At 46.6% G+C, this 27,433-nt stretch overlaps 1 protein-coding gene across 5 annotated transcripts; it reads right to left on the bottom strand.

The window, feature by feature from the left end:
- Window positions 1-27,433, bottom strand: VEGFA (vascular endothelial growth factor A). 5 transcript variants are annotated; one of them, XM_053382875.1, is made up of 8 exons: window positions 26,280-27,431; window positions 19,234-19,285; window positions 12,007-12,203; window positions 9,172-9,248; window positions 7,834-7,872; window positions 4,779-4,828; window positions 3,442-3,573; window positions 1-1,350 (listed from the first exon to the last, which is right to left on the bottom strand). In XM_053382875.1, the coding sequence occupies exons 1-7, from the start codon at window positions 26,343-26,345 to the stop codon at window positions 3,458-3,460; spliced, it is 597 nt and encodes a 198-aa protein (XP_053238850.1). In that variant the 5' UTR covers window positions 26,346-27,431; the 3' UTR covers window positions 1-1,350; window positions 3,442-3,457. The 5 variants fall into 5 exon arrangements, with proteins under 5 accessions (XP_053238850.1, XP_053238848.1, XP_053238849.1 ...); XM_053382873.1 differs by having other exon boundaries at window positions 4,757-4,828; window positions 26,280-27,430; XM_053382874.1 differs by having other exon boundaries at window positions 4,775-4,828; window positions 26,280-27,430.

Genomic DNA, 27,433 nt, shown 5'->3' with positions numbered 1-27,433 from the left:
CACGTTTTCAAATAAACAAGACCGTGTATTGGTAGGATAGGCAACATTACGCCACCAGTACGATGGTGGACAGAAATAAAGTTACAAAACTCCAGCATAGCACAAGATGTCTTGGCACATTCATGTTACAACAGATTGCGAATATTAATGAATTCACAAAACGAGAAGTAATCTCTCATCGGATACTGCCCAGCAGGCTGTAAATGCCACTTTCCAATTTTGAACCTGTATATTTGTGTGCATATACTCCCCACACAGACACACACTCACCCCCCGCCCCAATCTATTGTACATATATACTTCAGATTAATATCCCTTTCCAGAGATGTTCCATAAGCATCTTCAATGGCAGCTCTGTGCATAAGGATGGCAGACAGCACTGCTCAACTGCCTGGCTATATATTCTTGCTTCCATGTACTGCCAAGCCCCTATATCCTTGATTTAAGTAGCAAAGAGAGGTTGCAAGATTGTAGAGCCCAGCAACGCCTGCTCAAGTTGACAAGCACCAGCCACTGACAAGCACCGTTAAGGCCAGAACATAGATCCAGGGCAAAGTTCCTGCAGCAAAGTCAATTCGACAACATACACCAGTGTCCCATCAAAACAGGCAGGTTGCAAGACAAGTTGGGGCAGATCGTTTTGGAGAGGAGGGAGAGGGAAGTTGACCGAATCCTCAGACCTAGTGGCTAGAGTCACTTCCTTGACCTTTTGACCCATAATATTCCAAGGCCCCATCTTTGGAATGCCCTGCCACCTCCTCTCTGGTGCCAATGTCTCTCCATACAAGACAGGGCCTGGGGAACTGAGCTTGGTGGAGCAGCATGCTTAACAGAGTCAGCAAGAGTATGAAGATTACACTGAGCGCTTTTGGCTGAAGTCCAGTCATCGTTTCTTTCTTACGCCCCAAGTAGCCCACTTGTGTCCACAGCAGTTGAATATATCCAGTGAAGACACCAATAATGTTAGCAATGTTTTTTTTCTCTCTTAAAACTCAGAATATATATGTATATCTATATTTACAAACATATATATTTTTATTCATGTGAAACGGGAGTCCCAAAACATACCACTCCAGTCTCCCTGGCTCTATTATTTAGCAGCATGAGAAGGAAAGTCTCTATAGAAAACCAGTTCAAAACCAAAAGGTGAATCTTGTGAGGGTCCTCGGGGAATGTTCCTTCCGGAGTCCATCGTCCGTACTCAAAAGTGCTGTGCTCTACTGATCCTTCATTTTAGTGTTCATTTGGATTAGTGTTTTTTGACCAGGCGAGATATCAGGCTCCAGAAACCAAGGCTCTCTTCCCCCACTCCTTTTCTTCTCTGCTGCTCACCGTCTCGGTTTTTCACATCTGTTGAAGAGAGTGGGTGGGGAGAAGAGGTTATGGTTAACTGAAGTAACTTAGGTGTGGGATTCTCTGAGGTGATGAAGGCTGTGGTAGGGGAAGAGGAGAACTACAGAGCTACTAAAAGAACAGCCAGTCTCATTGTTTCCCCACATAAATCCATACAAAGCAGGTGAGGTCGGTGACTTGAAATTTGTCTTAAAGAGCAATTTAAAAATTTTTTTAAAAAACACCACTGCGTTTCCATGTGTTCCCTGCTCCCAAATAATGACAGAAAATTACTTTCCTCTCCAAACTGTCATACCTCCTTGCACGTCGCAACTCACACAAATTATCCCCTCCCAATCTATATTGTTTTTTGTTTGTTTGTTTTTTATGTGGAGGTGCAGCCAAACAAAGCGGTGAGTGTCTCACGCAGGCAAAAGGGAAACAAAAAATATATATTGTTTGTCATTCCACTCTTTGCCAAGAGACAGTGGTTAGTGCCTGAACACAGCAGCAACAGTTTGTGGCAGAAGCAGGAAGAAGATGAATTTGCTGTGCCCTTTTAAGGTCCAGATTTCATAACTCAGAAGGAATGAAAGTTCATCTGAAGCAGCTTTCCACACGCACACAGATATGAGGTTGCCAGCCCCAACGAGTACAGCCTCTCCTCCCACCCGATGCACTGACAAGACACTCTGAAAATCAGCATTTCACCCTGGCACAGGGGAGAACCTAACCATGGGGTGAGTAACTTCCAAATCCTAGAGCATTTTTCTTCCTCCTTTGAGAAACCTTCTGAGCCTTAAGCTTCTAGCAAGGATGGTTTTCCAAAGCTGCTCTTTGGAAAGTTTGAGGAAAAACTATAAAGGTCAAGGGCAAGAAGATGCCTGGTTTCTCTCCAGGGACTACTTCTGCAGGGTGAACTGTAACCCAAGAAGAGCTGGCTCCCTTCTTTCTGCAGCAAAAGGCATCCACACTCAGGTTACAACCTCTCACAAAATTCCCCTGCATAGAGAGCAGCGTGTCTCAAACTCCTCCACTAACAGAGAATGGAGCTTCCTGGCCAATCATATCAAAAAGCCCAACAGTATCCAGCTCAATATCTGCAAGCACACATGGTCGACTGTGGATACTGTAGGTCAGTCTTCACCAATCTAGTGTCTTCCAGATATTTCTGACTACAGCTGCAACTCTACAGAGTCCCAGCAAGTCCAAAGCATCTGCAGGGCACCAAATGGACAAAGCTACTGTAGAACCACATGTGCTATTCTCAGAGAACTAAATGGACTCCTGCCCTTCTAGCCTCGGCTGCAGGGGACCCTTTCTATCGAGGCAGAAATGCTCATTTCCCAAATGTAAAAACAGGATGTATGAAACCTCTTGGTGGCAGGAAGCTCTGGCATCTTTGTGAAGGGTTGGGTGGTATTTGTGGTTACAAAGTGGATACAGAGATGATGACATCTTGTATGCACTCAGTCAGACTTTGAGGTGGTGCATATCATTGGCTTGTGGCATTGCTTCTCTGCCTATTCTAGTCCACGCAAGTCACTCTTCCAATTACACCACAGATGGAAGGACTCAGTCCTAAGGTGGACTACTGCTGCAAGTCTTAATAAAGATTTTAAAGAGCTTGTCTAGTTACACTTCAGTTCTCCTTACAGCCCTGTGTCTGGAGCAAAAGGGACTTCTGTTATGATCCAATAGCCTATATCCTATTATACAAGCACTTGCATCAAAGCCACTGAGTCCTTTCCCCTGGTTTCCAGCAGCATGAAATGAGCCATCTTGCTAGCCAAGGAGCACGTTCTATCTTAACACCGCCCTGTCTTGTCGTCATTCCAGCCCAGCCCTACCATAACACAGAAAGCTTGTGACATGAGACTCATAATAGCCCTGTCCTTTTCCCTATCCATGTCAAGCAGGGAAAAGGACGGATCATAGAACAATGGCAACAGAAGCCAGCAGGAAGCAAACTTTCTCTCTCTTGCTCTTTCTCAACTTGAGAGTGTTTGTGTGTTTGTGTGAGCTGCACGCACGTGTGTGTGTGTGTGTGTGTGTGTGCCCATATGTTTGTGTGTATTTTCTCTCTCTTTCATTCTTCAGGACACAAACCTGCAAGTGCGCTCGTTTAACTCAAGCTGCCTCGACTTGCAACGTGAGTCTGTGAATTTGCAGGAACATTTACAGGTCTGGGGATCTTGTTTGAACAAGTGCTTTCTCCTTTCTGAGCAAGGTTCACAGTGACTGCAAAAAGGCAAAAGGAAAGAGGTCTAAGCTACAGCGCTTTAGCGGGAAGAAATTTACACATGCAACACCCTAAACATTGAAGCAACCCCTGCCCCCAACCCCCACTCGCTCAGCACTGCTCATTCAGAACACTGCTGGCTGGCAGACAGTCCCAAAGGCGTTCCAACACTTACTTGCAACAGCTTAAAGAGAAAGAAACCGGCTCTCTGCAGCTGCACAATTCACAAATCCTGCATTAGTCCAATTGGCCAAGGTAAAAATGGCGAGAGCCTCCTCATGTTAACAGAGGTCCCCAAAACAAGAGTGAAAACATGTTAAATACCCAGTGGCAGCTCCTCCTACAAAGAAAGTCTTGCTAATGTCAACTGGGGCAACAGCTATACCAAAAGGTGGAGAGGAGAGGAGACAGTCTCCTAGATTCAGCTGCTTTGTGCGTGGGGGCCTTAATAATAATAATAATAATAATAATAATAATAATAATAATAAATAATTTCCCCCTTAGGGATTGAATCAAAATAGCTCATTTTCAAATCCCTTTCCTGCTCCAGAACTGCCACCAGATTATTAGCAATGCAGGATTCTGTGAATTGAAGAGAGAGAGAGTAAAAGAGGAACCACCAATATCCAGGAGAGAGAGAGAGAGAGAGAGAGAGAGAGAGAGAGAGAGCTCCTCATATGTTTCCCAGAGTCCTCTAGCTCCTCACTGGTTAGTGTTACCATCAGATCACACACACAGACATAAACATGCATGAAAATGGCAAGCACCAAGCCCTTGTTGCCAGCCTCATTAACAATGACAGCCTTAAAGGGAAAGCTGAAATTAAGGGAAGCGAGGAGATGGGAAATCACACAGGGGGAATTGCAGGGTGCAGCAACAGTGAAGCAAATAAGCCTGCCTGTCCCTTCATGTTGTTGTGCCTTCAGAAGAGAAAGAGTAATCCCAAGCAAGAAGAAGAATCGCTCCTCCTTTTATGCCTCTGCGTCAGACGTGCCAAAGCTGCTACGCTACCACCACCAGTGAGGCCACCCCAGCTCTCCACGAAGGAGTGATTTGGAGAAGTGGGTGGGGAATTGTCTCTGTGTTGTAATTAGGTGTATCGCAAGCAGGTGTTTTGATTTGAGGGGTGATGGGAAGAAATGGGGAAGGGGCAGAGTCTACAAGCACATGATGCAAACGTACAAGTTTTGTGGTTTATACCGGCCTCTCTTGCGCTTTCTCTTTTGACCCTTCCCCTTTCCTCGCTTTGATTTTCTGGAAGAAAAACAAAACAAAAAAAAAGCAGAAAGAAAGAAAAGAGAAGGAAGGAGGAAGAGAAGAAGCGGGAAGGAAACAGGGAGGGAGGACAGGAAATGGGGGAGGAACTGCCCTGTGGGCTTGGGCGAACAGGAAGCCCAGGAAGAGGAGAAGGCTGGAAAGACTTTGGCTCAAGGTTTCTTTTTTGCCACCTCTTACTCTAGCCCCCTTCACACCACCAGCACAACCCCTGTCAGGGCTACGGAGCTGAACCATGGCAGACCCAACAATGTCTCAGCATGCAACCCTGCCACTGGCCCAAGAGATGGGAGGAGCTACTTCTCCCCACTTGGCGGAGGGGCTTGCTGAAAGAGGCCTGGAAACTGCCTGTGCCCAAATGAAATGCATTGTTCACCATCAGCTGGTAAGAGACAGCGCAGGCAGCCATCCTTGATAAAGCATTTGCGCCTTGCCCAGCATATGTCTGGATTATTCTGACACACAGAACTCCAGTAAAATTATAAGGGTGGAATTCAAAGTAGCACTAAAGAGATCATCCATCTTTGCCCCTGTTCTGTGGGTTGATTTGGGGGGCACAGAAGGAGGGAAGCCCCATTACACTAGCTGGACTTCTTGTGTTGGCTCCCGCTAGCACAACTATTTAGTTGAACTCAGCCCTAAGTGGTGCTCAAAAGTAGGCAGGCAGCAAATGGAACTGCTGACTAAAATCTCAACCTCAGTCCCTTTGGCCTTACTCTGGAGACCATGAACTCTGGGTCCATTTGAACCCAGCATGCTGTTGCACAGCTATGAGTGTCTTGTTGCAACTGACAGCAAAGCAGCCAGTTCTGCTATCCCTTTGCTGCTGGGGTCATCCACAAAGACTGAAGCAATAACTGATGCTGGCAGGTGAACAACGATGCAAGAGGAGGAGTCCTAACCCAAAGAACCGGCTGCTGAACTTCTCTTGCCTCTCAATTCCTGCTGGGAACAAAGACCTGCCAAACAGCCTATTTCTAAATGATGAGATGGTGAAGTAAAGCCTCAACCTAGCTAGCGCTCTTTGGGTTATGGCACAGTCCTGCCAGAGAATTTGGAGCCACCTTCCTGTAGCTAAGACTGATAACCTGCTAATATGGGAACTCAAGTCTTATTCCAATATGGGAAGCTGCCTTATAGCAAGCCAGACCACTCAGTATTTATTATGCTGACTAGCAATGGCTTTCACAACCCTACCTGGAGATGCCCAAGACTGAACTTCAAACCCTTTGGGTACAAAGCTTATGCTTCACTGCTGAGTATGTCGATAATGTGAATTGATCAAGATCGGCAGGAATGCTCAGCTCCAACCTCATGACCCAGAATCTGGGGAACCCTGATTCCCTGTGTTAGCAGCAGATCAAGGGAGAGGTGCACACAGAAAGAAGCAAGAGCATTTTGAGAGGGTTCCTACATCTCGCTCCCAAGTTCTACCTCCTTCCCTCCCACAGGCAAGTCCACATCAACGGGATGGGAAGAAGAGGCGGGCTGTGGGGGTAACTAGCTGCATTTTTCCTGAGACTTGTTCAAGCCTGTTGGTTGGCACCAGTTTCTCTTTTCCTTACTACAGGCAGAGTAAGCACCCCCAGATCGCAGCTAGAGCTACAAACAAGACAGAGGGAGTGGTGCCTGCTTGAGGAAAACCTTTCCACAATGCTTGACTTCGTGAAGGACACACTCCCCAGGAGGAAAGCAAAACCAACAGCATCAAGCGCAAGAGGAATTTCAGCTTAACTCAAAGCAGAGTGCCCCATGTTCTGCGAAATTTGCAAAGTGAAGCAAGCCACCTGAAGTTCAGCCAAAGGTGAGGAGTGGAAGTTTCAGCAGAAGGTGAGAGGACTTTGGCTACACGAGCATTTTCTCTCCATCGCAGCAGCACACCCTGATCTCTTTCAGCCACTCCATTGAACAAGATATTCCAGAAAGGACAGGCCAAGCTGTGAGTGCTTTGCTGGGCTCTCCCCTCTTGATGGTTCCGTGAAACGAATCCCAAGGAGAAGATTAGAACATGGTAATGGCAACATAGCTGGCCATTAAGAGTCTCTTTCTTCCTTTCTCTCTCTGTTTCTGCCTAGCTGCCATACCAAACCAGAGACTGTCCACTGTCCTACTCATGCCCTCATAATGCATGTGTAATTTACTTATTTTTTAAGCCAGGAGTGGGAGGAGAAAACATTACATTTGCCCTTGTTCGGTATGGTCTGGGAGATGGGTAGAGAGGGATTTTTTTCCCCAATCAACACTGCCGCATTAGTCCACACAAAGCTGAAAGCAGATTGCCGTTCACATTATAACATCAGCTAGTCCCTTTCCCACAAGGCAGCCCATCCAATGTCAAGAAGGTTCACATGTCAAGAGAGTTCATTTTATTCTATTCTACCCATTGTGATCAATATGCGAAGTTCATTCGCATGTATGTCACCTGACCGCCCATACCCCGAACAGGCGTCTACTTTCAGCTTTTCCCCCTATAACTGGCAGAACTCCCCTTCTCTGAGAGAGACAGCAAAGCTCACATGCATAGCCTTGGTGTTAGGAATCTATGCAAGCGGCTATGAATAAGTCAGCAAGTTTTCACCCAAGCAGCAAGAGAGAGGCAATGATTTCCAGTGTCCACAACAACAACTGCTCATGGAAGGAAACTTTAACCTAGAATCCATTCCCAAAGGGAAGGAGGGAGGGGGAGATTCTGTTGCTTCATTGTTGTTCTTTACCAATTTTGTCCTTGCTATTCTTTACAAATTTCTATGAGTAAGCCGTTTCAGTATGTTATCAGGCAGGAAAGAAGCAACAGTCATCAAAGCTAGGTGTGTGTATGTGTTATCTGCCTACAAGGAATGGATTCAGGGTGCAGCCCTTATGATGGCAATTTTGTTTGTTTGTTAAATCAGTTATTGTTTCCCATGATTGGAAGGAAAGGAGGGAGGGAGGGTGGGAAATTACCAACACCAAAAGAGAAAAAGAACTTAAGCCAAGTTACTTACTTTTCTTGTCTAGGTTTCACTTCTTTCTTTGGTCTCTCTCTGTGTGGAAAGACAAGAGAAGAGATATCAGGAGGGAACCAAGAATATACACACAGGTATCACACCCCCGCTTTCGCCATGTTAAACCCCCTCTCCCCCAAAAAATTATTACAAGGGTGCCCTTTCTATCTTTCAGCATTTTGCTTGTGTTATATGTTGTGTGTGAATTTGTTTTTATTCACACTTCTGTAAGCCATCCTGGAATCTCTCAATCAAGGGCCATTAACAAACATTTTAAATAAATTATCGCAGCCAGGTGCAAAATAATTCCTGGCCATGACGCTAAGATGTTTCACAGCTAGCTATTGGCATCTAATGGAGTCTCATGCTGTGTGCAGGTATATTGCCTGAACATGTGATGCTCAAAAGCAAGAGATGGAGGCAGGGGTGAGCATACAAGCTCCTTCCCCCCCAGCTTCCCTAGGCACACGGGCTTCCCTTTAGATTGGGAGTGGGGGGCCACTTTCTGCCCAAGGGCCTGATCCTAACCTGGCTAGCCTTCTTCCGGGGGCTGCAATACAACAGTGGGCAGGAGCAGAGGCAGAAGGGAGTAGGGCTGGTTTCAAAACATATCTTACATACTTTTATATACTGTTGTATATTAAATATTTCAAAAATATGTAAAAATGAATGCAAAATACATAAAATGCTAAGCCCAGCCCTAGGAAGACTGTGGAAAATGGCGAGGAAGGTCAACATAATTGTCAAATGCCATCACATGGCTGGGGTTTGCTAGAAATGACTATTCAGAGAGGCCTGGCAGGCCTCCTTAGGCCCGTGCTTCAGAGGTCACAGAGAGCTGCTTCTGACCTTAATGGAAGCTTCTGAAGAGGGTTTCGCAAGTGTGCTCCATTGAATGCACTTAGAAACCTCCCCACAAGTGGGAGACACAGCTTAGTAGGGTTCCTGGTTGTGGGAAGTTTCTAACCATGTTTGATTGAACATACCTATAAACCCTTTCCAGGTGTTTACAACTAGTTGAGTGAAGATCTAAAGGGAAGCCAACGTGGCAAGAGAAGTTGGAGGTGGGAGTTTAACTAGGTGTCCCTGCCCCAACTTTGCTAGCACTATGCATTCACAGCTTCAGTCTGCACCATCCTGTGAACATACCTAAATGGTGGCGAGCAACCTACAACTATTATATTCAGAACATAATACCTCTATTGAAATATTCTCCTTCAAGCAATCATCAAACAGAGGCCCCTCCATACTAAGGCTGTGGATCTTTTTTGTCTTTTCTTTTTTTAAGATGCAACTGTAAAGCAGTCAGTTCAATTCCAAGAAGGTATCCACTCTCACCTGCATTCACATTCTCTGTGCTGCTGGAAGCTCATCCGGCTTAAGTGCTGGCCTTGAAAGTGTTTAATTCTCAGGATCTGAAATGAAAGGAGGGGAAAGAAAGAAGGTAGAGGCTGAGTCTCATTCACCAATCACAACCTCTCAAAACAAAGAGGCAAACAGCACTATGGCAAAACAAAATTAAGAGAGGCTGCAATCCTATACCCGCCTAACCTGAGAGCAAGCCCCACTGAACTCAGTAGGACTTACTCCTGAGTAGGCATGTATAGACTTGCTTTCTAAAGCAGTAAAGAAATATAAAACTGTAATTCCTGCTCCGGATGACCAGCACAAGAACCCTCAATCAGCAGTTTGTTAAAAGAGCAAGTCTATACATATTTTTCGACCGTCTTCCTCTTACTTGAATTTTAGCTACCAAGCAACCTACTTGCCCACAAAAATGACATGCTTCTCCACAGGTGGGGCAAAGGACCATTTCTGGAGGCATATTGGTGGATTGGTGGATTGGCTGGATTCAGGAAGACACAATGAAACATGACTCAGGAGACTTTTGGCAGCCACAATGATTTCAAATGCCTGTAGAGCACACAGGATGATGAAACTTGAAGTGCAGGTTGCTACTGAGTGTGTGTGCATTTGCAATACTAAGGAAAGAGAGATGTGTGCAGGAGCAAACCACACATGCAGGGCTCATTCCATCAGCCAACTCTATTGGGCCTCTTCTCTCGCTTGTCAACTGGAAGCAGCCATTCCAGGAGTCTGCCTTAGCAGAAGAAACAGGAAGCAGGGCTCAATCCATCAGCTCTGCTGAATGGACCCCTCCTGCCCCTGAACTGTTTCCATTCCAGCTGGTCACTAAAATAACTATTCAACTTTTAAGAACTGGCATCTGAGTTTGCTTTTCATCCTCTTCCCTCCCTCTTCCTTTTGTGCTAGATCTTTCAGATTTCACACCTGCAGGCAAGGACTGTCTTGTCTGAACTGCTTGCATGCAAGAGACTTTTGGGTGGAGAGCAGGGTACTAATGCTATATAGTCCTGCAGACTCTAAACTGTGTCTCAAAGAGAGGCTTGCTAGTGTTGTCTGTTTGGTGAACAGCAGGCTTAGGTGATAAACCCTTCAGCTTGGGGGCCTGTTCCTCTGCCTTGTGCAACAGCACGCAAGGGTGGCACTGCCAAAATGATAACTGGCAGGAATGCAAGCTTAACTCCATACTTCACTAAGGTCATTAGGAGGAACTGGTTTCCTTGGAATCCACATTGCCACTTGTGGTCTTGGGTCTGTATACCAAAAAACCACCACGGCATTTACGCCCTCTGTTTGGGTGAGGCCAGGTCTAGAATGGCAGGTTGACATCTGTAAATGGTAACTGGGGGGCATCAGCAGTCGTTTTCTTAGGCACGGATGCGGATCAGGATTCAAGACATTTTTGCAAAGCTGAGAGGAATAGACAGGAAGCAAGTTCTGGCAGAGGCGTATTGGCTGTGCTCTGTGTGGAAAGCGTGCATCCTCACAGTATGCTTTGGCCTTAGCTATTCTTTCCAACCATTTCCCTTCAGGATGACTAAATTCAAAGTAAAAGAGAGAGGAAGCTCTTCCACTTGTCTCTGCTTTGTTGTTCTTCCTACCCCTGCAGTGCCTTTGCAACTAACAAGTCAGAACTCTAGCTTGGCCAGTGGACCCTGACTTTGATGAAGAAAGTTCACAGCTCCTTTTGTATGCCACAGTCTGCTGCACTGGGAGATGGGGTTGGAAGATACAGAAGCCAAAACAAGAATTAAGCAGAAGCCAGAGTGAAGAGGGGCCAATGGACCTGAGGGGAGCCCTGTCTACACATAGATCCTCAGTTTGTAGCTAACGGGTTCCCTCCAGATGTTGCTGGACTCCAGCTCCCACCAGTCCCAGCCAGCATGGTCGATGGTCAGAGATGGTGGGAGTTACAGGCCAAGAGGATCTCAAGGTGCAGAGGCTCCCCATCCCCAGCTTTTCTATGAGACTTAATGGGGACAAAAAACATCAAGCTAATCTAGTACAAGGGGTAGTGTGTAAGCTGGATTGGAGTGGGCAACATATTCAGCCAGGGAGTAGATGGATTTTCCCCATTCAAGCTGCTCAAAAAATCACGGACACTCCAGCCTGGCAGCCCAGTAGCTGAGTGAAGGGCAACAATTCACAGGCTGCTTCTACACCAGCTAGGTATTTCTCAAATTTGAGGGGCTACCTGATCTAAAAGCAGCACACGAAAAGCTGCTATAGTTGTTGTTATTGTTGTTGTTATTGTAGTTGTTGTTGTTGTTACTTATTGAATTTATATACTGCCCTATACCCGGAGGTCTCAGGGCAGTTCACATAAAAAGGTCACAGTATATAAAATAAAAATAAAAGCAATAACCCAGTAATACACACACACACACCAAAAATAGAGCCACATTTCTCACTTAGCTGCTTGGTACCCTTCCCTCGAGAGGAGAGGTCTCTGTAATGCTATAGAAATCACTAGGTCAGTTCCCCATTTTCTGATGCAAGGAGTCTCTTGTGCTCCTTTTGACTTCACCAGCACTCCCTAGCAAGTAAAATCGCTCAAGGAAGGAGTGCCACCCAGCACGCAAAAAGCAGAGAAAAAGTAAGAATAATAAAGAATCCTTCTACTCCAGTCCTTTGACAGCATCAGTAGATGGAGGAGGCTGATAGATGTGGTTCAAGAGCTACCAGCTGACCATTCCTGATTTAGATAAACCACCCGTGGTCCTGTGTGAGTTACACTGAAGGAAACAAGCAATGTCACCTCCCTCTTTGCTCTGTCCCCCACTTCCAGTTCCTTAGCTAGAGCCTCACCTCCATGGTGACATTGTACGTCGATGTGGGTACACACTCCAGCGCCTCGTCATTACAGCACCCTGCACACCTCATCAGGGGCACACAGGATGGCTTGAAAATGTATTCCACCTCGTCAGGGTATTCTTGGAAAATATCCACCATGGTCTCAATTGTCCTGCAGGCACTGCGCTCAAAGACCACCAGAAATGAGATAACTACAAAAAACAAGAGGTGGGGGAGAGAAATTAGGAATTAAGAACATCTCTGTTTTGCACTGTGATCGTTCGTAAGCTGTTTCAAGGCAATGTAGGAAACAGGGCTGTGGGTGTGTGGATTAATGGCTCTGCACTCGGTGCTCTTTCTGCCTAGATACCTTTCCCATTATCTCATGGGCTCACTGAAACATGCTGTCAATAAATGCATTAGTTCAGTTAAAAAGCACTTAAACCCAAGGAGATACAGAGTAGAACAGGGGTTGTAGAAAAGCAAGATAGGGCCAAATCACTGGCAGGTTCAGCATTTGCCTGTTTGAATTTTAATGAGCTAGATATTCTGAAAGCATTTGCAAGGCACAAACTAAAGCGAATTGTGAGCCTCCGAAATCAGAGCAGTTCTCACAGAGGACCATGGCAGACCTTATTAGAGCAGCACTCCCCTGAAGCTAGTGGAAGTGGAATAAGGAGTTTGACGCACTCTGCTCAGAAACCAGTTTACCAAACCCAGATAACCCAATAGCTCACCATATGAAAAACAAAAAAGCCACTACAAGTCCTAGACATTGTGCATTTCAAGGCCTCTCTTAAAAATTGGCATTTTTCACAGAATAAAAGGCAGCTGTTGGGGAGAACCAGACATCAACTCCTAAGGAAGCACTTTTGCGGTGGGGATATTTTCCTGGCACTCATCACATAATGTTTCATCACAAGGAAAATGTGCTTTTTCCTTCAACTACAGTATTAAGCTCATTGCGATTGGCATAGAATCTGGAACAGCAGCTATGGAGGTTCTAGAGTCACCTACTGGATACCTGTCTATCACTCAGGTAAGCCCTTAAGGCAAAGTAAAGGAAGGAATGACCTGCCATTTTTCAAGCCTTTCAGAAAATGTTCAGGTTACTTTTTTCGGAGCTGTGCTCTCACTCCTTCCTCATTTCAGCCCTGGAGTGTTTGTGTCCCAGGATGTTCCTCCACCCCACCCCACCTGACAAAGAGCAAAGAAGCTACCAGCACCCTCCAACAAGGCTGCTTCCATACATTACAACGAGACAGGGTGTATATTGGTATGGCATTAGCAAAAGTAATGCACTTTTCCTCCCCCCCCCCTTCTTCCTATTGCTTGTGTTTCACACTCTATACTTTGTGTGCTTGCAGGAAGAATCCTATATGACTTCCAGTATTGGGGAAAGGCCTTAGCCTGGGTCCAACCCATCATCACCATAAGCTTTAATAATGTATTTCATTATCCAGATCGGCTATTAGACTTGTGTCACCATTTTTTATGAATATAAAAGGAAGTGTTGCATTCCAACAGTACTGAAGACATGAACAGGGCCACAAATATGTAGATAGTAGAACGGAAAAGGTGCAATGGGCTGAGGTGCACCCATTTCAGCTGCAGATTTTCCATGCTATACAAACATAGGAAGCTGCCTTCTCGATTTCAAGATACATTGCTTTACGTCGGGAAAGAGCACAACGCTGTTTTACAAAAAAAAAAAAAAAGGGAGCAAAGGTATGTGCAAGAAATTTAAATTATAATTTTTATACTATTAGCCCATTGGTCAATCTAGCTAAGTATTGTTTACACTGACCAGCAGTCCAGGGCTTTGGTTAAGGGGTTTTCCCAGCCCTACCCAGACAGAACTGGGGACCTTCTGCATGCAAAGCAGATGTTCCACTACTGAGCTGCAGCCCTTCCCCAAAGACCTTGTGCATATGCCAAGAGAGAAAAACTTAACCAATTTCCACATACACCAATTTCCCAATGTTCCCAAGTGCACAGCAGAGCTCGGACTTGGGGAGGAAAGGCTGCAGAACAACACATGCAAGCGTGCAAAGTCCTCGTCCCAAGATTGTGCTGCATACTTCCAAATACACTGCCAGCAGCATGGGATTGTTCCTTCTTCCTCCAGCGTGCAACTGTTTTTTAAAACAAGCTGTTAGCAGGGCTCAGTTCACAGACACAGCAGATAGCATCTGACCCGAGCTTTCTTGCCTTCAGATCATACGCCTGTGCCGTATGCAGAGTCCCTGCAGTAGTGAGGTTGATAACCCGGTGTGATAACAAGCACAAACTGCTTGCATCATGGGAAAAAAAAGGGACTCCGGTAAGCGTTTCTGAAGAGCCCTGAACCTGTGACAAACCTGCATAAAGGTTGTTCCATCGAAGCAGTGGAGGTGCAGGGAGGGAGGGAGGGAAGAAAGGAATGTACAGAAGCTGCCAGGCTTTGAGCTCAGGGCTTCTCAATTAATTGTCAAAAGTTAATTCTCGGTCATGTGGAGCTGACAGTGCCACAGTGCTGCTGGCAGCAGGTATAACTAAGAAGGAGGCTCCGCCTGGGATTTCTATGGGCTGCCCTGCCTAAGTGCCTATTAAAGAGGCAGTTGCTCAGGAAGCAAAAATGCAGAGTACTGACTGGCAGCGCTCATGGAGGAAACGCAAGCCCCCTCATTGCTTCCACCTCCCCCCTCCTCTGCCCAGTCCAAAGTCTGGAATCAGCCTCTCATATCCTTTCTTGCCTGGTATGGGGCCACCTCCTTCTCCTTCCCCTTCAGAATGACCTTAACCTTAAAATACAGCTATCTATAAACTGGAGAATTAAACAATTCAGCGCCTGGGAAACTTGCAGGCATGCAGCCAGACACGTAACCACATTGCTGATTATTCACACCTTTCCTAGCATGAGGCAGCAAGGAACCTGTTGGGGTAAAAATAATTTTTCTGCTCAGTATGCGTCTGCGTACAGTGGACCCTCCAGATACGAACTTAATTCGTTCTGGCGGTCTGTACATACCGCGAAAAGTCCGCATCTAGAGGCGCTGCTTCTGCGCACATGCACGGTGTAATAGAGTGCTTCTGCACATGTGTGCATGGCAAAACCCGGAAGTATACACTTCCGGGTTTGCCACGTTCGCAACCCGAAAGTTACGTTACCCAAAGGTAATGTAACCCGAGGGTCCACTGTAATATATATATATATATATATGTATGTATATGTGTATGTATGTATACACACACACACACACACCAGTGTCAAGCAGCTATGGGCACAGGAACAGGGCATCTCAAGATCCCTTCCATCAATGCTGCAAAAACACAAAAGCCAGCAGGTGTTGTTGTTTTTTACAGAGTATGCAAAGTGGTAGCAATTGAGTGTGTTGATTTATCCACTGTTCTTACATGAGCAACCTCTTCAGCCCCGGTCACATCAAAATTCATCAAAATCTGGAGGGCTGCACCTAATTATACAGGACAAAATGTACAACTGAACATGTAATCTGCATATCACTCAAAGAAATATGCCAGGTGCCCAAATATAACCGATAGGCATCGTGCTCTCCTTTTTTTATTCTGACATTTTCACCTTTAAATGGAAGGGGGTGAAGAGAGGGGTTGCCTAGCCTCTAAGAATCTTGGAATCTCAATAGACAGCCACATCTACAGCACAAGAAGCAGAGATGTAAACCAGCTAGGAGCTTCCAAAGAAAGTGGCCTGACAGTTTCCATTGCCTACAATGAGTTACACATTAAGATGAGGAATAAGAAAGGGAAACTGTGTGAATATAAAGAATTTTGAGAATTAGTGCTACTAAATCATAAGATGTCAATCCCAGGTGGCAGAATCAGGCAGCTCTGTGGAGAAAGTGATGCCCAACTGGAAGGAGAGAGCATGTGTTGTAGAGTCCCTCATTTGTGGCTACACATACAGTTGTGGTGCTTTATAGATAGTGCATTATGATAAATTTCATTATTAATATAGCAGTGAATCTGCAGGTGAGCTTTAAATGCAGTTGCCTGAATCTAGCTCAGTGACCGTACCACATCTGCCCACCACTTATATTCATCTGTGACAATCATGACAATGCAAAGTGATAAAACACACTGTCACAAGAAATTTCCTATAGAAGCTGCCACTTTAACTGGCTGCTTCTTGAGCATCTGAACACGAGAGGCATGTTCCACAGTCTTTAAACAGCATTTGAAATGTAATTAGGATAAACCTACAAAACCAGGAGCCTGCTTTTGACAGCAAAGCTAACTTGGCTGGACAGTTTCAGTACATAGCATTCTGTAGAACTGATATCAGGCCTAAAGATAAAGGATGAAGGAACCCAAACAATTGCTTTGTGATAGAATAGCATCAACGATGAACCACAGCTTGAGCCTCTGCTGCCATTGATATACCTGCAGCTCAACATAAAGGGCTATACAATCTAAAGAGCAATCACAGCAGCCAGAGGTTTCCCTTATATACATACTACAGGGAGGAAGCATTTCCCCTGAAAGCAAACATGGTTTTTTGGATTCTCTCTGCGCTGGTCTACGTATTTCAAAGGTATATAAATTCTAAATTCTACCTCCACTGTCAGAGGTAATACGTCTCCGAATACCAGTTGGGGGGAATCACAGGTGGGAAAGTGGGTCCTGTTTGCTGATTTCCCACGGGCATCTGGTTGGGAGTAGACAAGATGGGCCATGGGCCTGATCCAGCAGGCTCTTCTTATGTCTGCATGTTCTTATGAGGTCTGATCTGGCCCTGTGTGTAGAGCTGCCCCTGTCTCTGTCACCCACACAGGGACAACTCAGGGCCTGTACACATACAATCCTATGCAACATCGGCCTAAATAGGTCCATTGGATCCTAGGATCCTCCACAGAAAATTAAGAGATCAACCCCATGACTTCAGCAGAGTTGTATATATACAGGCTCCACAGGTAGCCAATCTGTGGATATCAGAAAATTAAACCTGGCGCGCTTACTTCTGAGTATGCATGTATAGGATTGCACTACAATTTAATGTACTCCTAAATCATGTAGACCGACAGCTAAGTGGTCGTTGGCCAGGAACAGTAAAATACAAGTGGCTATCCCCAGAATAAATCATTTTAATCAATGAAGACCAGTGTATGCCTAAGCCCATTTAAAACCCCAGGGGAACAAAGTGATCTTTCATCCCCAAACCAGTACATGTTCTGTGAATATTAAGGAATAGAGGCTAAGCATGAGTATGCAATAATTGGGAAGAGAAACTCAGAATTCCGGTCCTACTCCTTCCTCTAGAACTCAACAATTCTCCTCCCATTTAGTTAAAACAAACCCAGAGAGTAACAAATGTTCAACTGTCCCACCAGGAAAAGAAATCCGGCGACAATATAAAATGGGTCCGTTGTTACCAACTTGCTCTCCTATAAGCCTCTGGCAATGCTCCTCTAGTTTACCCAGCCAAAAGAAATTGTTGCAATTGTAACCTACTGTGGCAAGATGAGAGGCTGCCCCCTGGTGCCCTGCACTAAGAACAGCAGCCCAGTGCCACTCCCTGAGTGTCCCAAAGCAGGCAGGTGACATTGCCGTTGCAAAAGTGGTATATTGCAAAGCTGGAAAACAGCAACTTGGTGATCTCACTGTGGGTGGAGACTGCACAGCCTAAAGGTCCAAAGTTTGCATCATGTATTGTTATACTGAGGTCCTCACAACTAGGAAGTAAGTCTTGCAGAGGTGATTCAGTCACCTATCAAAATAAGCTCTGCTCTCTTTACTCACTAAATCCTTCTCTGGCTCCACCTCTTCACCCAATGCTATTCCTGCCTCCAGCATCTCTCAACCTTCTCTCTTATGATGCACATTCATGCAAGATATAAGACTTTTGCAAGGAGCAGGGAGCTGGCTGCTCCCTCTCTCTCAAGAGGCTTGTTGTGAAAAGGCTACACTCACTTCCAGAACAAGACCTAATTGCCCAGCACTTGCTGAAAGTCTAATGACCAGGAAAGTCAACATGGTGTTGTTGGACTGCAACTCCCATCATCCCTCAACATTGGCCAAGCTGACCACAGCTGACAAGAGCTCTAGTCCAAAAACATCTGGAGGGCAGCACATTGGGTCCCCCTGGTTCAGAAAGCAAATGCATTCAGACCCACCACCATTACCCTCCAAATCGGTATAGTCATAACATCCTGGCCCCAGAAGTGGCTGAATTGCCTGTTCCAACATCTATAACGTCAGACACACTAAGGAGCTTCTATTCACCCTTTGCCCATATTCCCAGCTATACTGGACTCTGATCCCCAGCAATGTATTGACTGGAAAAGTTCAGCCCCAATGCCCTGCCTTGTACAGAACAACTGATCTAAAAATTAAAACACGCCCACACACCACATGTGTTTTCCCTCCTCCCAATACATTGACAGTGCCATCGTGTGCAGGTTTCCTCCAAAGTAAACCCCACTATGTTCAGTGATGTTTGTCCCAAGGTAAGTATGCCAAGGATGGCAGCATTTGAAAAGATAGCCACCTTCTGATAAGTTTCACTGCTGCTAAGGATAGAGAGGGAATTGACTGGAAAATTATCCCCTCTTAATTCCCTAACTCAGGTTTGCCAGCGGCATGATCTTTGGAAGACTCAAACACTGGTTACTAGTTTGGTGTCTTGCTTCTGTGTCGGAACAATACAACCTAGGTCAAAGGCTTGCCAATGGGAAAGACGCTCAGGTGCCCAGTGATAACAAAAAAATGCCAAACCTTCCACAGAAACCATGGCAAATTCCTCCTTACTTCTTCAAAGGGTTGCTGAGAAGGGGGGGCATTAATTTTATTTTTAATTAATTCAAATTAAAATGCAAGCATCCTGGAAACTGAAAAATAAGCTTCAGAAAATATGTTTTATAGGGTATGGTAAAACTCAGGGTTTCACACTGTCTGTGCTCCAAAACAAAACAATTTTTTTCTTAGTTGGGGCAATTTTAATTGGGGGGGGGGCACAAGCTGGGATATATTGAAGCCAAGGCAAGGTTAAATCTGGTAGTTAACTCTTCAAACTGTATTTCCCATTCCTTCCTTTTAATATGTGTGCTTGATCCCCCCCAGTTTATACCCATTTTCCAGAAGGTGGCAGCATTAATGAGGCTTCCCCCCCCCCACGCCCAGCAGCCCAGCAAATGGATCCACTTCCACAACCTGCCATCCTTCTCCCATAATGTATCTGCACCCACCATGCCAATTAGGGGAGCAGAAGGAAGACAAGCCACTTACCCTCACTCTGTTGCTTTTCCCCATCTCCCTGGGCAGGAGCAGCCTGCGAGAACTGTGAAAACAAGAGAAAATTCATCAAAACACAAAAACACTGTTAACCAGGAAAAAATGCTTCTAATCAAGAGAACCAAGTTGCTTCCCAGGACTCTACAGCAAGGCAAACTCAAGACACCATTTTAAACAGTCATGGCTCCCCCTGCAAAGAATCCTGGGAAGTGTAGTTTTTTATGGGTGCTGAGCATTGTGAGGAAAGCCCTATTCCTCTCACAGAGCTACAGTTCCCAGTGATCTTTAGGAAGTTGTTAAACTACTCTGGGAATGGTAACTCTGTAAGGGGAACAGGGGTCTTCTAACAACCCTCAGCGCCCTTGACAAACTACATTTCCCAGGATTCTTGGAGGGGGGCCATGATGCTACAGTTATGATAAAGTGCAGAAGAGGCCTGCTATAATTTGTGGCATTATTACAAAAATGTTGATGGCAAACAGTTGCAAGTCCGCAATTCTTCTCTTCACTGGGAAATGAGACATCCTCAAAGGAACGTGTCTGAATTATCAGCTGAAACACTTCTGGGGTATGGCAGGGCTGCGTGGAATTATTTCTTTCTTTTCAGTTGTGGGGGGTATTTCTCCAGTTTCCACACTGAAACACCCACAGAGACCCTTCTCTTTCCCTCAGACAGGAGGGAAAGTGGGCTTCAAATGCCACCCATCAGGGCAAGGGAAGGGCCGGGGGGAAGGAAGAGAGCCAAGTTCCACAGGCCCCGTCCGTGAAAGGAGGGGAGCTCAGGAAGAGAGATCTCACAGAAAGCTCTTCTCCCTGTCACTTTAACAGGCAACAGAAGTGCAACTAGCTGCTCTCAAAGGCATTTCAGATTATTAAGGTCGAAACACAAGAGAGCAAAGCTGAACTGGGGAGCGGGGTGGCTGAGGAGAAAACAACATTGGTGACCTTCTAGCGCTGACATGACAAATATGCCACGAGATTTGTACACGTCCCTGTTCCATGGAAAGTCAGTAGAAGGTATTTCGAAAAGGGGCCTGCCTGCTACAAAGCACTCCAGGAGCAGAGCGCAAAAGGGAGCTGGCAGAGCCGTTAAAGGGTCCACAATCAAAAAAAATTCCCCTTCCTAGTTTCGTAACAGGGTGGGCATGGCGTGATGCGAGGCAAATTCGGAGCAGAAGTGTCCCTCAGGTTGGAGACTCTACCTGTGCTACATCTACCTGTGGCTCCTAGCTAGTCTCAGGGCCAGCGTGTGGTGTGGTGCTTAGCGTTGGACCAGGACCTGGGAGACTAGAGCTATAATCACCATAAAGCTCACTGGGTGACCCTGGGCCAGTCACTTTCTCTCAGCCTAACCTACTTCACAGGTCTGTTGTGAATATAGAATGGAGGGAGAACATTCATGCTGCCTAGAGCTGCCTGGAACAAAAGAGGAATATAAATATAATAAATAAATAGTCTTAAATGCAGTATCACAAAATGTTGGGTTGTTTCCCCACAACTCTTTGAAATTAGATGCCCCATTAAAATTGGACCATAAAAATTGCACCATCCCTGCAAGTACTTCCATCTTTTTTTCTCAATCACTCCATCGTAAACAAGCACCTATCTCACATTTAACCTGCCCAAGATATGCTCTATAGTTCTTGTTATCAGAGAACTGTTTAAATGGCATTCTTCAAAACCAGCTCCTTTCTCAAGTGCTCAAATACTAAAACCCTTAGGAAGTCACTATTAACAGTCCTGGTTTTCCAGCTAAGCCATTCTCTTCACTGGTGTCTATGTGTTTTGGGGTGAACGTGTGGCGTATATATACAAGCAACACACAATTTGCAGGTTGCACGTTTAGTCAACAAATTAATTTCTGTAGCTGCATGAATGGAAATTCAGCCAGAACAATGAAGAAGGATAGCACAGGCAGACAGCAGGTGGCCATATCTATATGCAAGCAGTTTGCACATTTATTTTCGAGAGAGTAATGGGGGTTTAAAATTGAGGAAGGGGGGAAGTATTCACATAAAATTTCCCCTTCGGTTTGCATTTGCTACTGATATGCCTCCAAGTCTCTCGGTTTCTGTCCCAAAACTTCAAGGAATTTGAGTGATGCTTAGTTTCAGATCTCTGAGTTACTCAGCCAAGGTCGATAATCCAGTTTCAGTGAGGAGAGAAGACCATCAGGCCATTCCATTAGTGTCAACAGTCCTGATCTGCAGATAATGGATAAGAACCCACGAAGGTGGCTGCAGGAGAAGCGAAAGGAAAGCAGCAGAAGATGCCCGGCCTGCGCTCTTGAACAGCTCAGCTGCTGAACTCACATTTACATCCATGAAATCTAAGCAGCCTAAACTGTGTGCTGGCCAAGTGGACAGAACCACCTGTTCTTAAACAGAAAGAAAACTCACAACTGGCTAGCTTTCTTAGCAAAGAGAGCTTGGTAGTCAACAGGCTACAATGTGAAGAACAGAGAAAAGGTTTCTATTCAAAAACAGGGAGCGGTTTCTATCCCAGTGTGAAGGTAACGACAACAGGTATAACCATGATTTGGGAGGAAGAGGCCACACCTGAACCCCAGTAGCCATCCAATGCCAGCAGGCAGCTGGAATATACTCAAGGAAAAGTTGCGTCCGAGGCCTCAGATGCACAGCCTGCAAGTGAGATGGCAAGCTGCCACAGCTGTCAGGCAGGTGTCCACCCACCTCGCCGGCACCGCGTATCGCACGTAGCCCTTATGAGCAAGCATCAAGTGGCAAGCTGTCCTGGGACTCCTCCAGTTTATGATGGAATACCACACCTGCAGCAAACGTGATCGCATGCACCTGTTCCCACATGAGTAGGCAAGAACACAATGCAGGCCAAACACATTCAGGGCCCTAGTGAAAGAGCAAAATGTCTCAGCTTGCCATCCTTTATTTCCTCGTATTCTTCTTTGGGAGATTCTGAATCAGCTACAAGCTGCTCATTACTTTTTAGCTAAAGTTGCCTTTGAGGTACTTTGTGTTGTTTTTTCAAAGTCCTGCTAATTTTGCTTGAAATAGCACGCTCTCTCTCTCTTGCTCTTGCTCGCTACCTTCGATGTTCAAAACAAAACAAAAATACATTTAGGAAAGGGACTGCCAACTAAGTCATTGATGTGGAACCTGCGGCCTGCCATGTGTTGCTGGACTCCAAATCCCATCAGCCCCAACCAGCAAGCCAATAACAAAGATGATGGGAGCCATAATCCAGCAACATGTGGAGAGATACAGGCTCCCCATGCCTGGGCTACACTATTGCTTACAACACTCTGCTCTGCTAAAACCTCTAGTTTCGGAGCTGGCTGAAAGGCCACTAGAAATCATTCCAGACACTAAATGGAGATTTACTCTGGGTTGTTGTTTTTTTTAAGTATGTGTTAAGACGAGACTGAATACTGCTGATTAACAGAGATCAGCTGTATTACATCGAGGTATTCTCCTGAAAGGGATTGCCATCTATCTCCATTGCTCCTGTAACGACACAGTTGTTAGCCATCACGTACAATATTTTCACAGCATTGCTCATGCCGTTTGCCTTGGGATCGAGACAGCCTCTTGGAGCTATTTATACAGCAGTGTCACCTTGAGTCTATATCAGAAACATGAAGGTGCTTTGCTTGCCTACAGTGCTGAATTATGTTCTCTGCTGTTGCGACTGGGCAATCCTCAGCTAACCAAAGCAGCAGTGCTTAGGCGGAGGGCAATTTGTCCCCATTTACACCGAACTTTTCTCCATCGCAGGGAAGACACTAAAGGGGGGGCGGGATCCTTCCGAGGGACAAAAGGGCCTAGTGCCCTTCTGAAGGTCAGGCTGCTTCCACCCATCTCCTTTGCTGGCTTGGGGTTTTACTCATTGTTTCTATACGATGGCTATCTTTCCATCTCACTTCAGAGTTTCCCATTAGACAGATTCTGCCTTAGAGAAAAGACAGAGCAAACTGGGTACTAGGGAAAATGCAGGTCACCAAGAAAGACTCTCTTCTTGAAACCACTACCTCCTGCTTTTACAACAAGGTGCCCGGTTCCAGTTTCAACCAATGAAAAGGTTAATCCAATAAATTACACACACACACACACACACACACACACACACACACACTTTACTCCTTCACACCACAACTACCCCTTTCCCTCCTCCCCCACCCCTCCCCCTAATCTCTGCAGCCTCATTAAAAGAGCTTTGTAACTGTTTAGGACTGGAACAAACAATCCAGCTACTTTGGAAGGCCCCCTGGGACAGGAGTTAAAACCCTTTCCATCTCAGGCGCTAAAAAAGTCTTCTCAGAGGTTTCTACTTAAGGAGGAGCTTTGGTCTGCAAAATCTCTCTCCTTCCACCCCCACCCCCCATTATGCATACAAGGGGAGAGAGGCCAGTAATCCAGGCAAGCAGCAAGAGAGGGATCTCTGAAATGGCACATTAAGAGGAGAAAGAGAGGCTTGGACTGTTCAGAAATGACAGGAATATTACCAGAGGAGCAATGGAAGGGGGGGGGGATCTGCCTTTTGCTGAGAATACTTGTTGATCCTGGTGGGAGGTGACCCACTCTGTTTCTTTTGAGCTTAACACAAGGAGTTGGGAGGAAAGCCCTGTCCCCAGTGTGGCCTGATCAACAGCAAGCGGCTAGTGGCTGCAAGATCATTAGCAGTCTAGTCACACGCTCTTGTCCCCTCCCCCCTCCTCCTCCTCCCTCTGCGTTTGATCTTTGCCTGATCCCACTGGAAACACATCCTGGGAAGGAGCTCCAAGGCATGTTCACTACACCTAACTTAACATCAAACTGCACCAAGTAAGGTGATGGCGGAAAGGGAACTGCAAGATGCCAGTTAAGTAAAAACCAGGACAGAATAGAACTGTCCAAGGTCTTGGACGGAGCCTAGATCCAAATGGTCTTTGAACTAGGGCAAGAAAATCAACAGGAACATGAAGTACCCAAAGTCGTAACTTGACAAGTTTGGAGCAAGTCATCTAACCCTCTTCCCACCATATCCTGACCAGCAATTTCAGAACTGGCTAATCGCTGGGGTAGACAAGGAGCTGGGGAATGGCCACTGACTGCACCAATATATCCACAGGAGGTACATATAGACATATATTGGAAACCAACACCTGTGGTACCTCTGCCAGGTCACTGACTTGCAGGTTTCCTGGACTCACTTCACAGCCTCCATCTGTGGTTAGTAAATGTATCTTTCCCTTGACAAAAGGAACCTTATCACAACCCGGCACCTCCCCTTTTGTGCTCACTTAAAAGCAACTGCACAGAACTCCAATTCTTCTCCCTCAACACATTCAGCGGCAGGCAGGTGTGTGTAGTCAGAACTGCAGGAAGTTGATAAATATAAATTTATCAATTTCCCTTTCCCAGCAGAGACACAGCTTGCCAAGAACGTGAGCTTCGGCTAGCACTCCTATTACTCTCCTTTACTATAGTTCCATACAATCTACCCAAGGGACTGTGCAGTCTTCACAGCTGAGCATCCCATCACCACACCTCCCTGGAAGAAAAGGCATCTCTGGTTCCCCCTAACTATCTCTATCTACACTCAACTTTTCATTCACCTCGGAGTAACCCTCCCTCTTTCACTTCACCTGCAGGACCTCATATTTAAACAATGCCATTTTAAGAGCGCTTTCCAAAGCGAGCATGGAAATGGTATCACGCTGCCTTGCTGCAAGGCTCCCCAAAGAAATCGGAGCCACGTTTCCCCATCAGGCACAGCCTAATCTGCTGATGTCACTTGAAGACAAGTGGCAGGCTAACAGGTTAGCAGGAAAAGCATGTGACCCCCCTGGCAACAGGACATCTGAAATGGCTCCTAACTGAGGTCTTACATTTGGTGCTAAATTAAACAAATGCAGATTCATTTTCCTATGACACACTGATTCTCACATGTTGTTGCAGGGGTGGTCTGTGCCCACACTGCCTCCCCTAGAATTTCTCAAGACTAACAGCAGAATAAAACTTATTCTGTACTAATTATGACATGAATCTCTACTCAACAGCACACACGAGCCACCTCAGCTGGAAAATCTGTCTAAACTCCAATACCCAACTCTAGACTCTCTCTTTTTTAAACAAGGAGAGTTCAAACAAAAGTCCGATGAAAGAGCAGGATAAAAGCCCTTTATGGTATATATTAGGAGTAATGGGGTGGACTTCTACAATCAGAAGTACCAATAAACTGATATAGGAAAAGAGTTATGAGGGCAGAACAAACTTCCTACTTATGGTAGCTCAGCAGAGCCGTTTATTTTGAAAATCAATCTGGAAGAAATACAAGGATCCATTTTGTGGTCTTTGATCTCTATTTGCTTTTCCAAGCCAGGAATTTTGAACTCCGGTCAGCAAACCTGCCTCTACCTAAAGCAAACAGGCCGAAACAGCCCCCCCCCCGCCCCATTTTGCAATGTCAGGAAGGAGAGAGCGTGTGTGTGTGTGTGTGTGCTGATGCAAGAAGTCAGCGCGCTCCGCTGCCTCCCCGCTCGGCGATCGATGACGACGCAGAGCCTGTGTCGTCTTCACGCCTGGTTTTCCAACTCCTGCTCAACTCCGCAGACAGACAGAAGGGAGGGCAGCCCAGCAGGAACCGTCTGGGCAACGTGCGAGGAAGAGGAGGTCCGACCTGTCCTCCTGGGGGATCCGATCCCGCGCCTCCCTTCTTGCCACAGGCCCCGCGCGCCCCGTTCGCGCGAACGCCAGCAGGGAAAACCTCCACGCCTCGACCCGGCCTCGCTCCCGGCCTTTTGTTGGCAGCCGCAAGCGGCGCAGACACCGCATGTCCGCGCCAGGGCAAGCCGAAGGCGGCTTGGCGCCGAGGAGCACCGAGGCACCTGGATCTGCCCTCCATTTGCGCCAAGGCAGCTTCCGACACGCGCGCGCGGATTTCTTTCTGGTCCGGCTGACGATCCCCTGAACCCCCGCGACGCGCCCTGGCCGCCAAGCGAGCGTGCAGCGAGCAAGGCCACGCGGGGGCAGGAGGAAGGCTTCCCCGCCGCCCCGGATCCGCCCGCCCGCCCCCTGCTTTACCTTGGCGTTCTGGAAATAGAGCAGCGCGGCCAACCCCCAGTGCATCCAAGCGAGCAGAAAGTTCATGATTCCTGGCGCGAGGCAAAGAGGAGCCGGAGTAGCTGGTCGGAGCCGCGCTGGCTCGCTCTCTTGAACTCCTCTTCTTCCTTTTCCTGGGGCCGCTCCGATCAAGGAAAGCGCAGGGGTGGGTTGTGGGGGGGAGGGGGGAGACTTCAGTCTCTGGTTTCACCCGTCCATAAGCCCGGCTCCCTAGGCACCCGAGACGCAGACTCCCCTCCGCACACCTCTCGGCTCTCTTTTCGGCTTGCAGAAAGGCTCTCGGGGCTTCCTCGCTTCGGATTCGGAGTCTCTCCGTAGGAATCCCACCAGATTCGTCAGAAGGTTCTGAATTGTAACAGATTTCCAGCCGCCCACTCTCTCACTCTCTCTCCAACCCTCGGTGGCAAGACACCACACGCGAGCGAGCGTGCACTGCACAGGCAGACACACACACACCAAAAAAAAAAAAAATAGAGAGGGGGAAGCGAGGAAAGTTTGCGCGAAGTTTCAATGCATTTTCTCTCCCCCAGGTCTCTATCGAACGCACGCGTGGGCTTGGATCCTGCAGCCGCTGTCGCTGCTTCCAAGCAGAAGTGGCTGTGTGGTTTGGGGGGGGGGGTTCTCTCTCTCGTCTTAGCACCACCTTCGGGGCCCGGGATCGCTCAGCCCAGTTCGATTCGGGACTCTCCTCTGCTAGGCGTGAAGAAGAGGAGCAGAAAATGTCCCCCCTCTTTCTTTCCGCTTAACCAAAAATAAAAAATAAAAAAATCCAAGTTGCTTAGCGAGGAAAGCGAAACCTCTCAGCCGATCGTGGTGGTGGAATAAATTAATAGAAAAAAGGAATAGCAGATCCTAAATGCGTAGGATATAGGGAAGGTCGCTCCTTCTCGCCTGAATCTTTTCTTTCTCGTTCTTCTGTCTTTATTGGCTTCCTTCCTCTTTTATTTCTTCCCTTTCCTTTCCCGAGGGAGCCTGCACTTTTCGCTCTCTGTGCGTCCGCGGCTCCCTTTCTCTCTCGATTGAATGTCAGGCAGCAGCAGCAGCGACGCTCTGACTGGCTGGCGCGCTCGGTGAGCTTTGCCTCTCGCGACTCTGCTCGGAAAGAGACTCTTTTT

This window comes from Podarcis raffonei, chromosome 3 (assembly GCF_027172205.1).
Source record: "Podarcis raffonei isolate rPodRaf1 chromosome 3, rPodRaf1.pri, whole genome shotgun sequence".
In the NCBI taxonomy this organism is placed as follows: Eukaryota; Metazoa; Chordata; class Lepidosauria; order Squamata; family Lacertidae; genus Podarcis; species Podarcis raffonei.
Note: the sequence above shows the minus strand (reverse complement) of the source record. Positions and strands in the feature narration are given on the sequence as shown.

What these genes read in the sequence shown, in the direction of transcription:
- VEGFA (XM_053382873.1), bottom strand. Translation starts at nt 26,345, where the DNA reads ATGAACTTTCTGCTCGCTTGGATGCACTGGGGGTTGGCCGCGCTGCTC. An exon ending in CACAGAGAATGTGAATGCAG is followed by an intron (nt 7,873 to 9,171) that starts GTGAGAGTGGAT and finishes CTTTCCACACAG; the next exon opens with AGAGAGACCAAAGAAAGAAG. An exon ending in GTGAAACCTAGACAAGAAAA is followed by an intron (nt 4,829 to 7,833) that starts GTAAGTAACTTG and finishes TTTTTCTTCCAG; the next exon opens with AAAATCAAAGCGAGGAAAGG.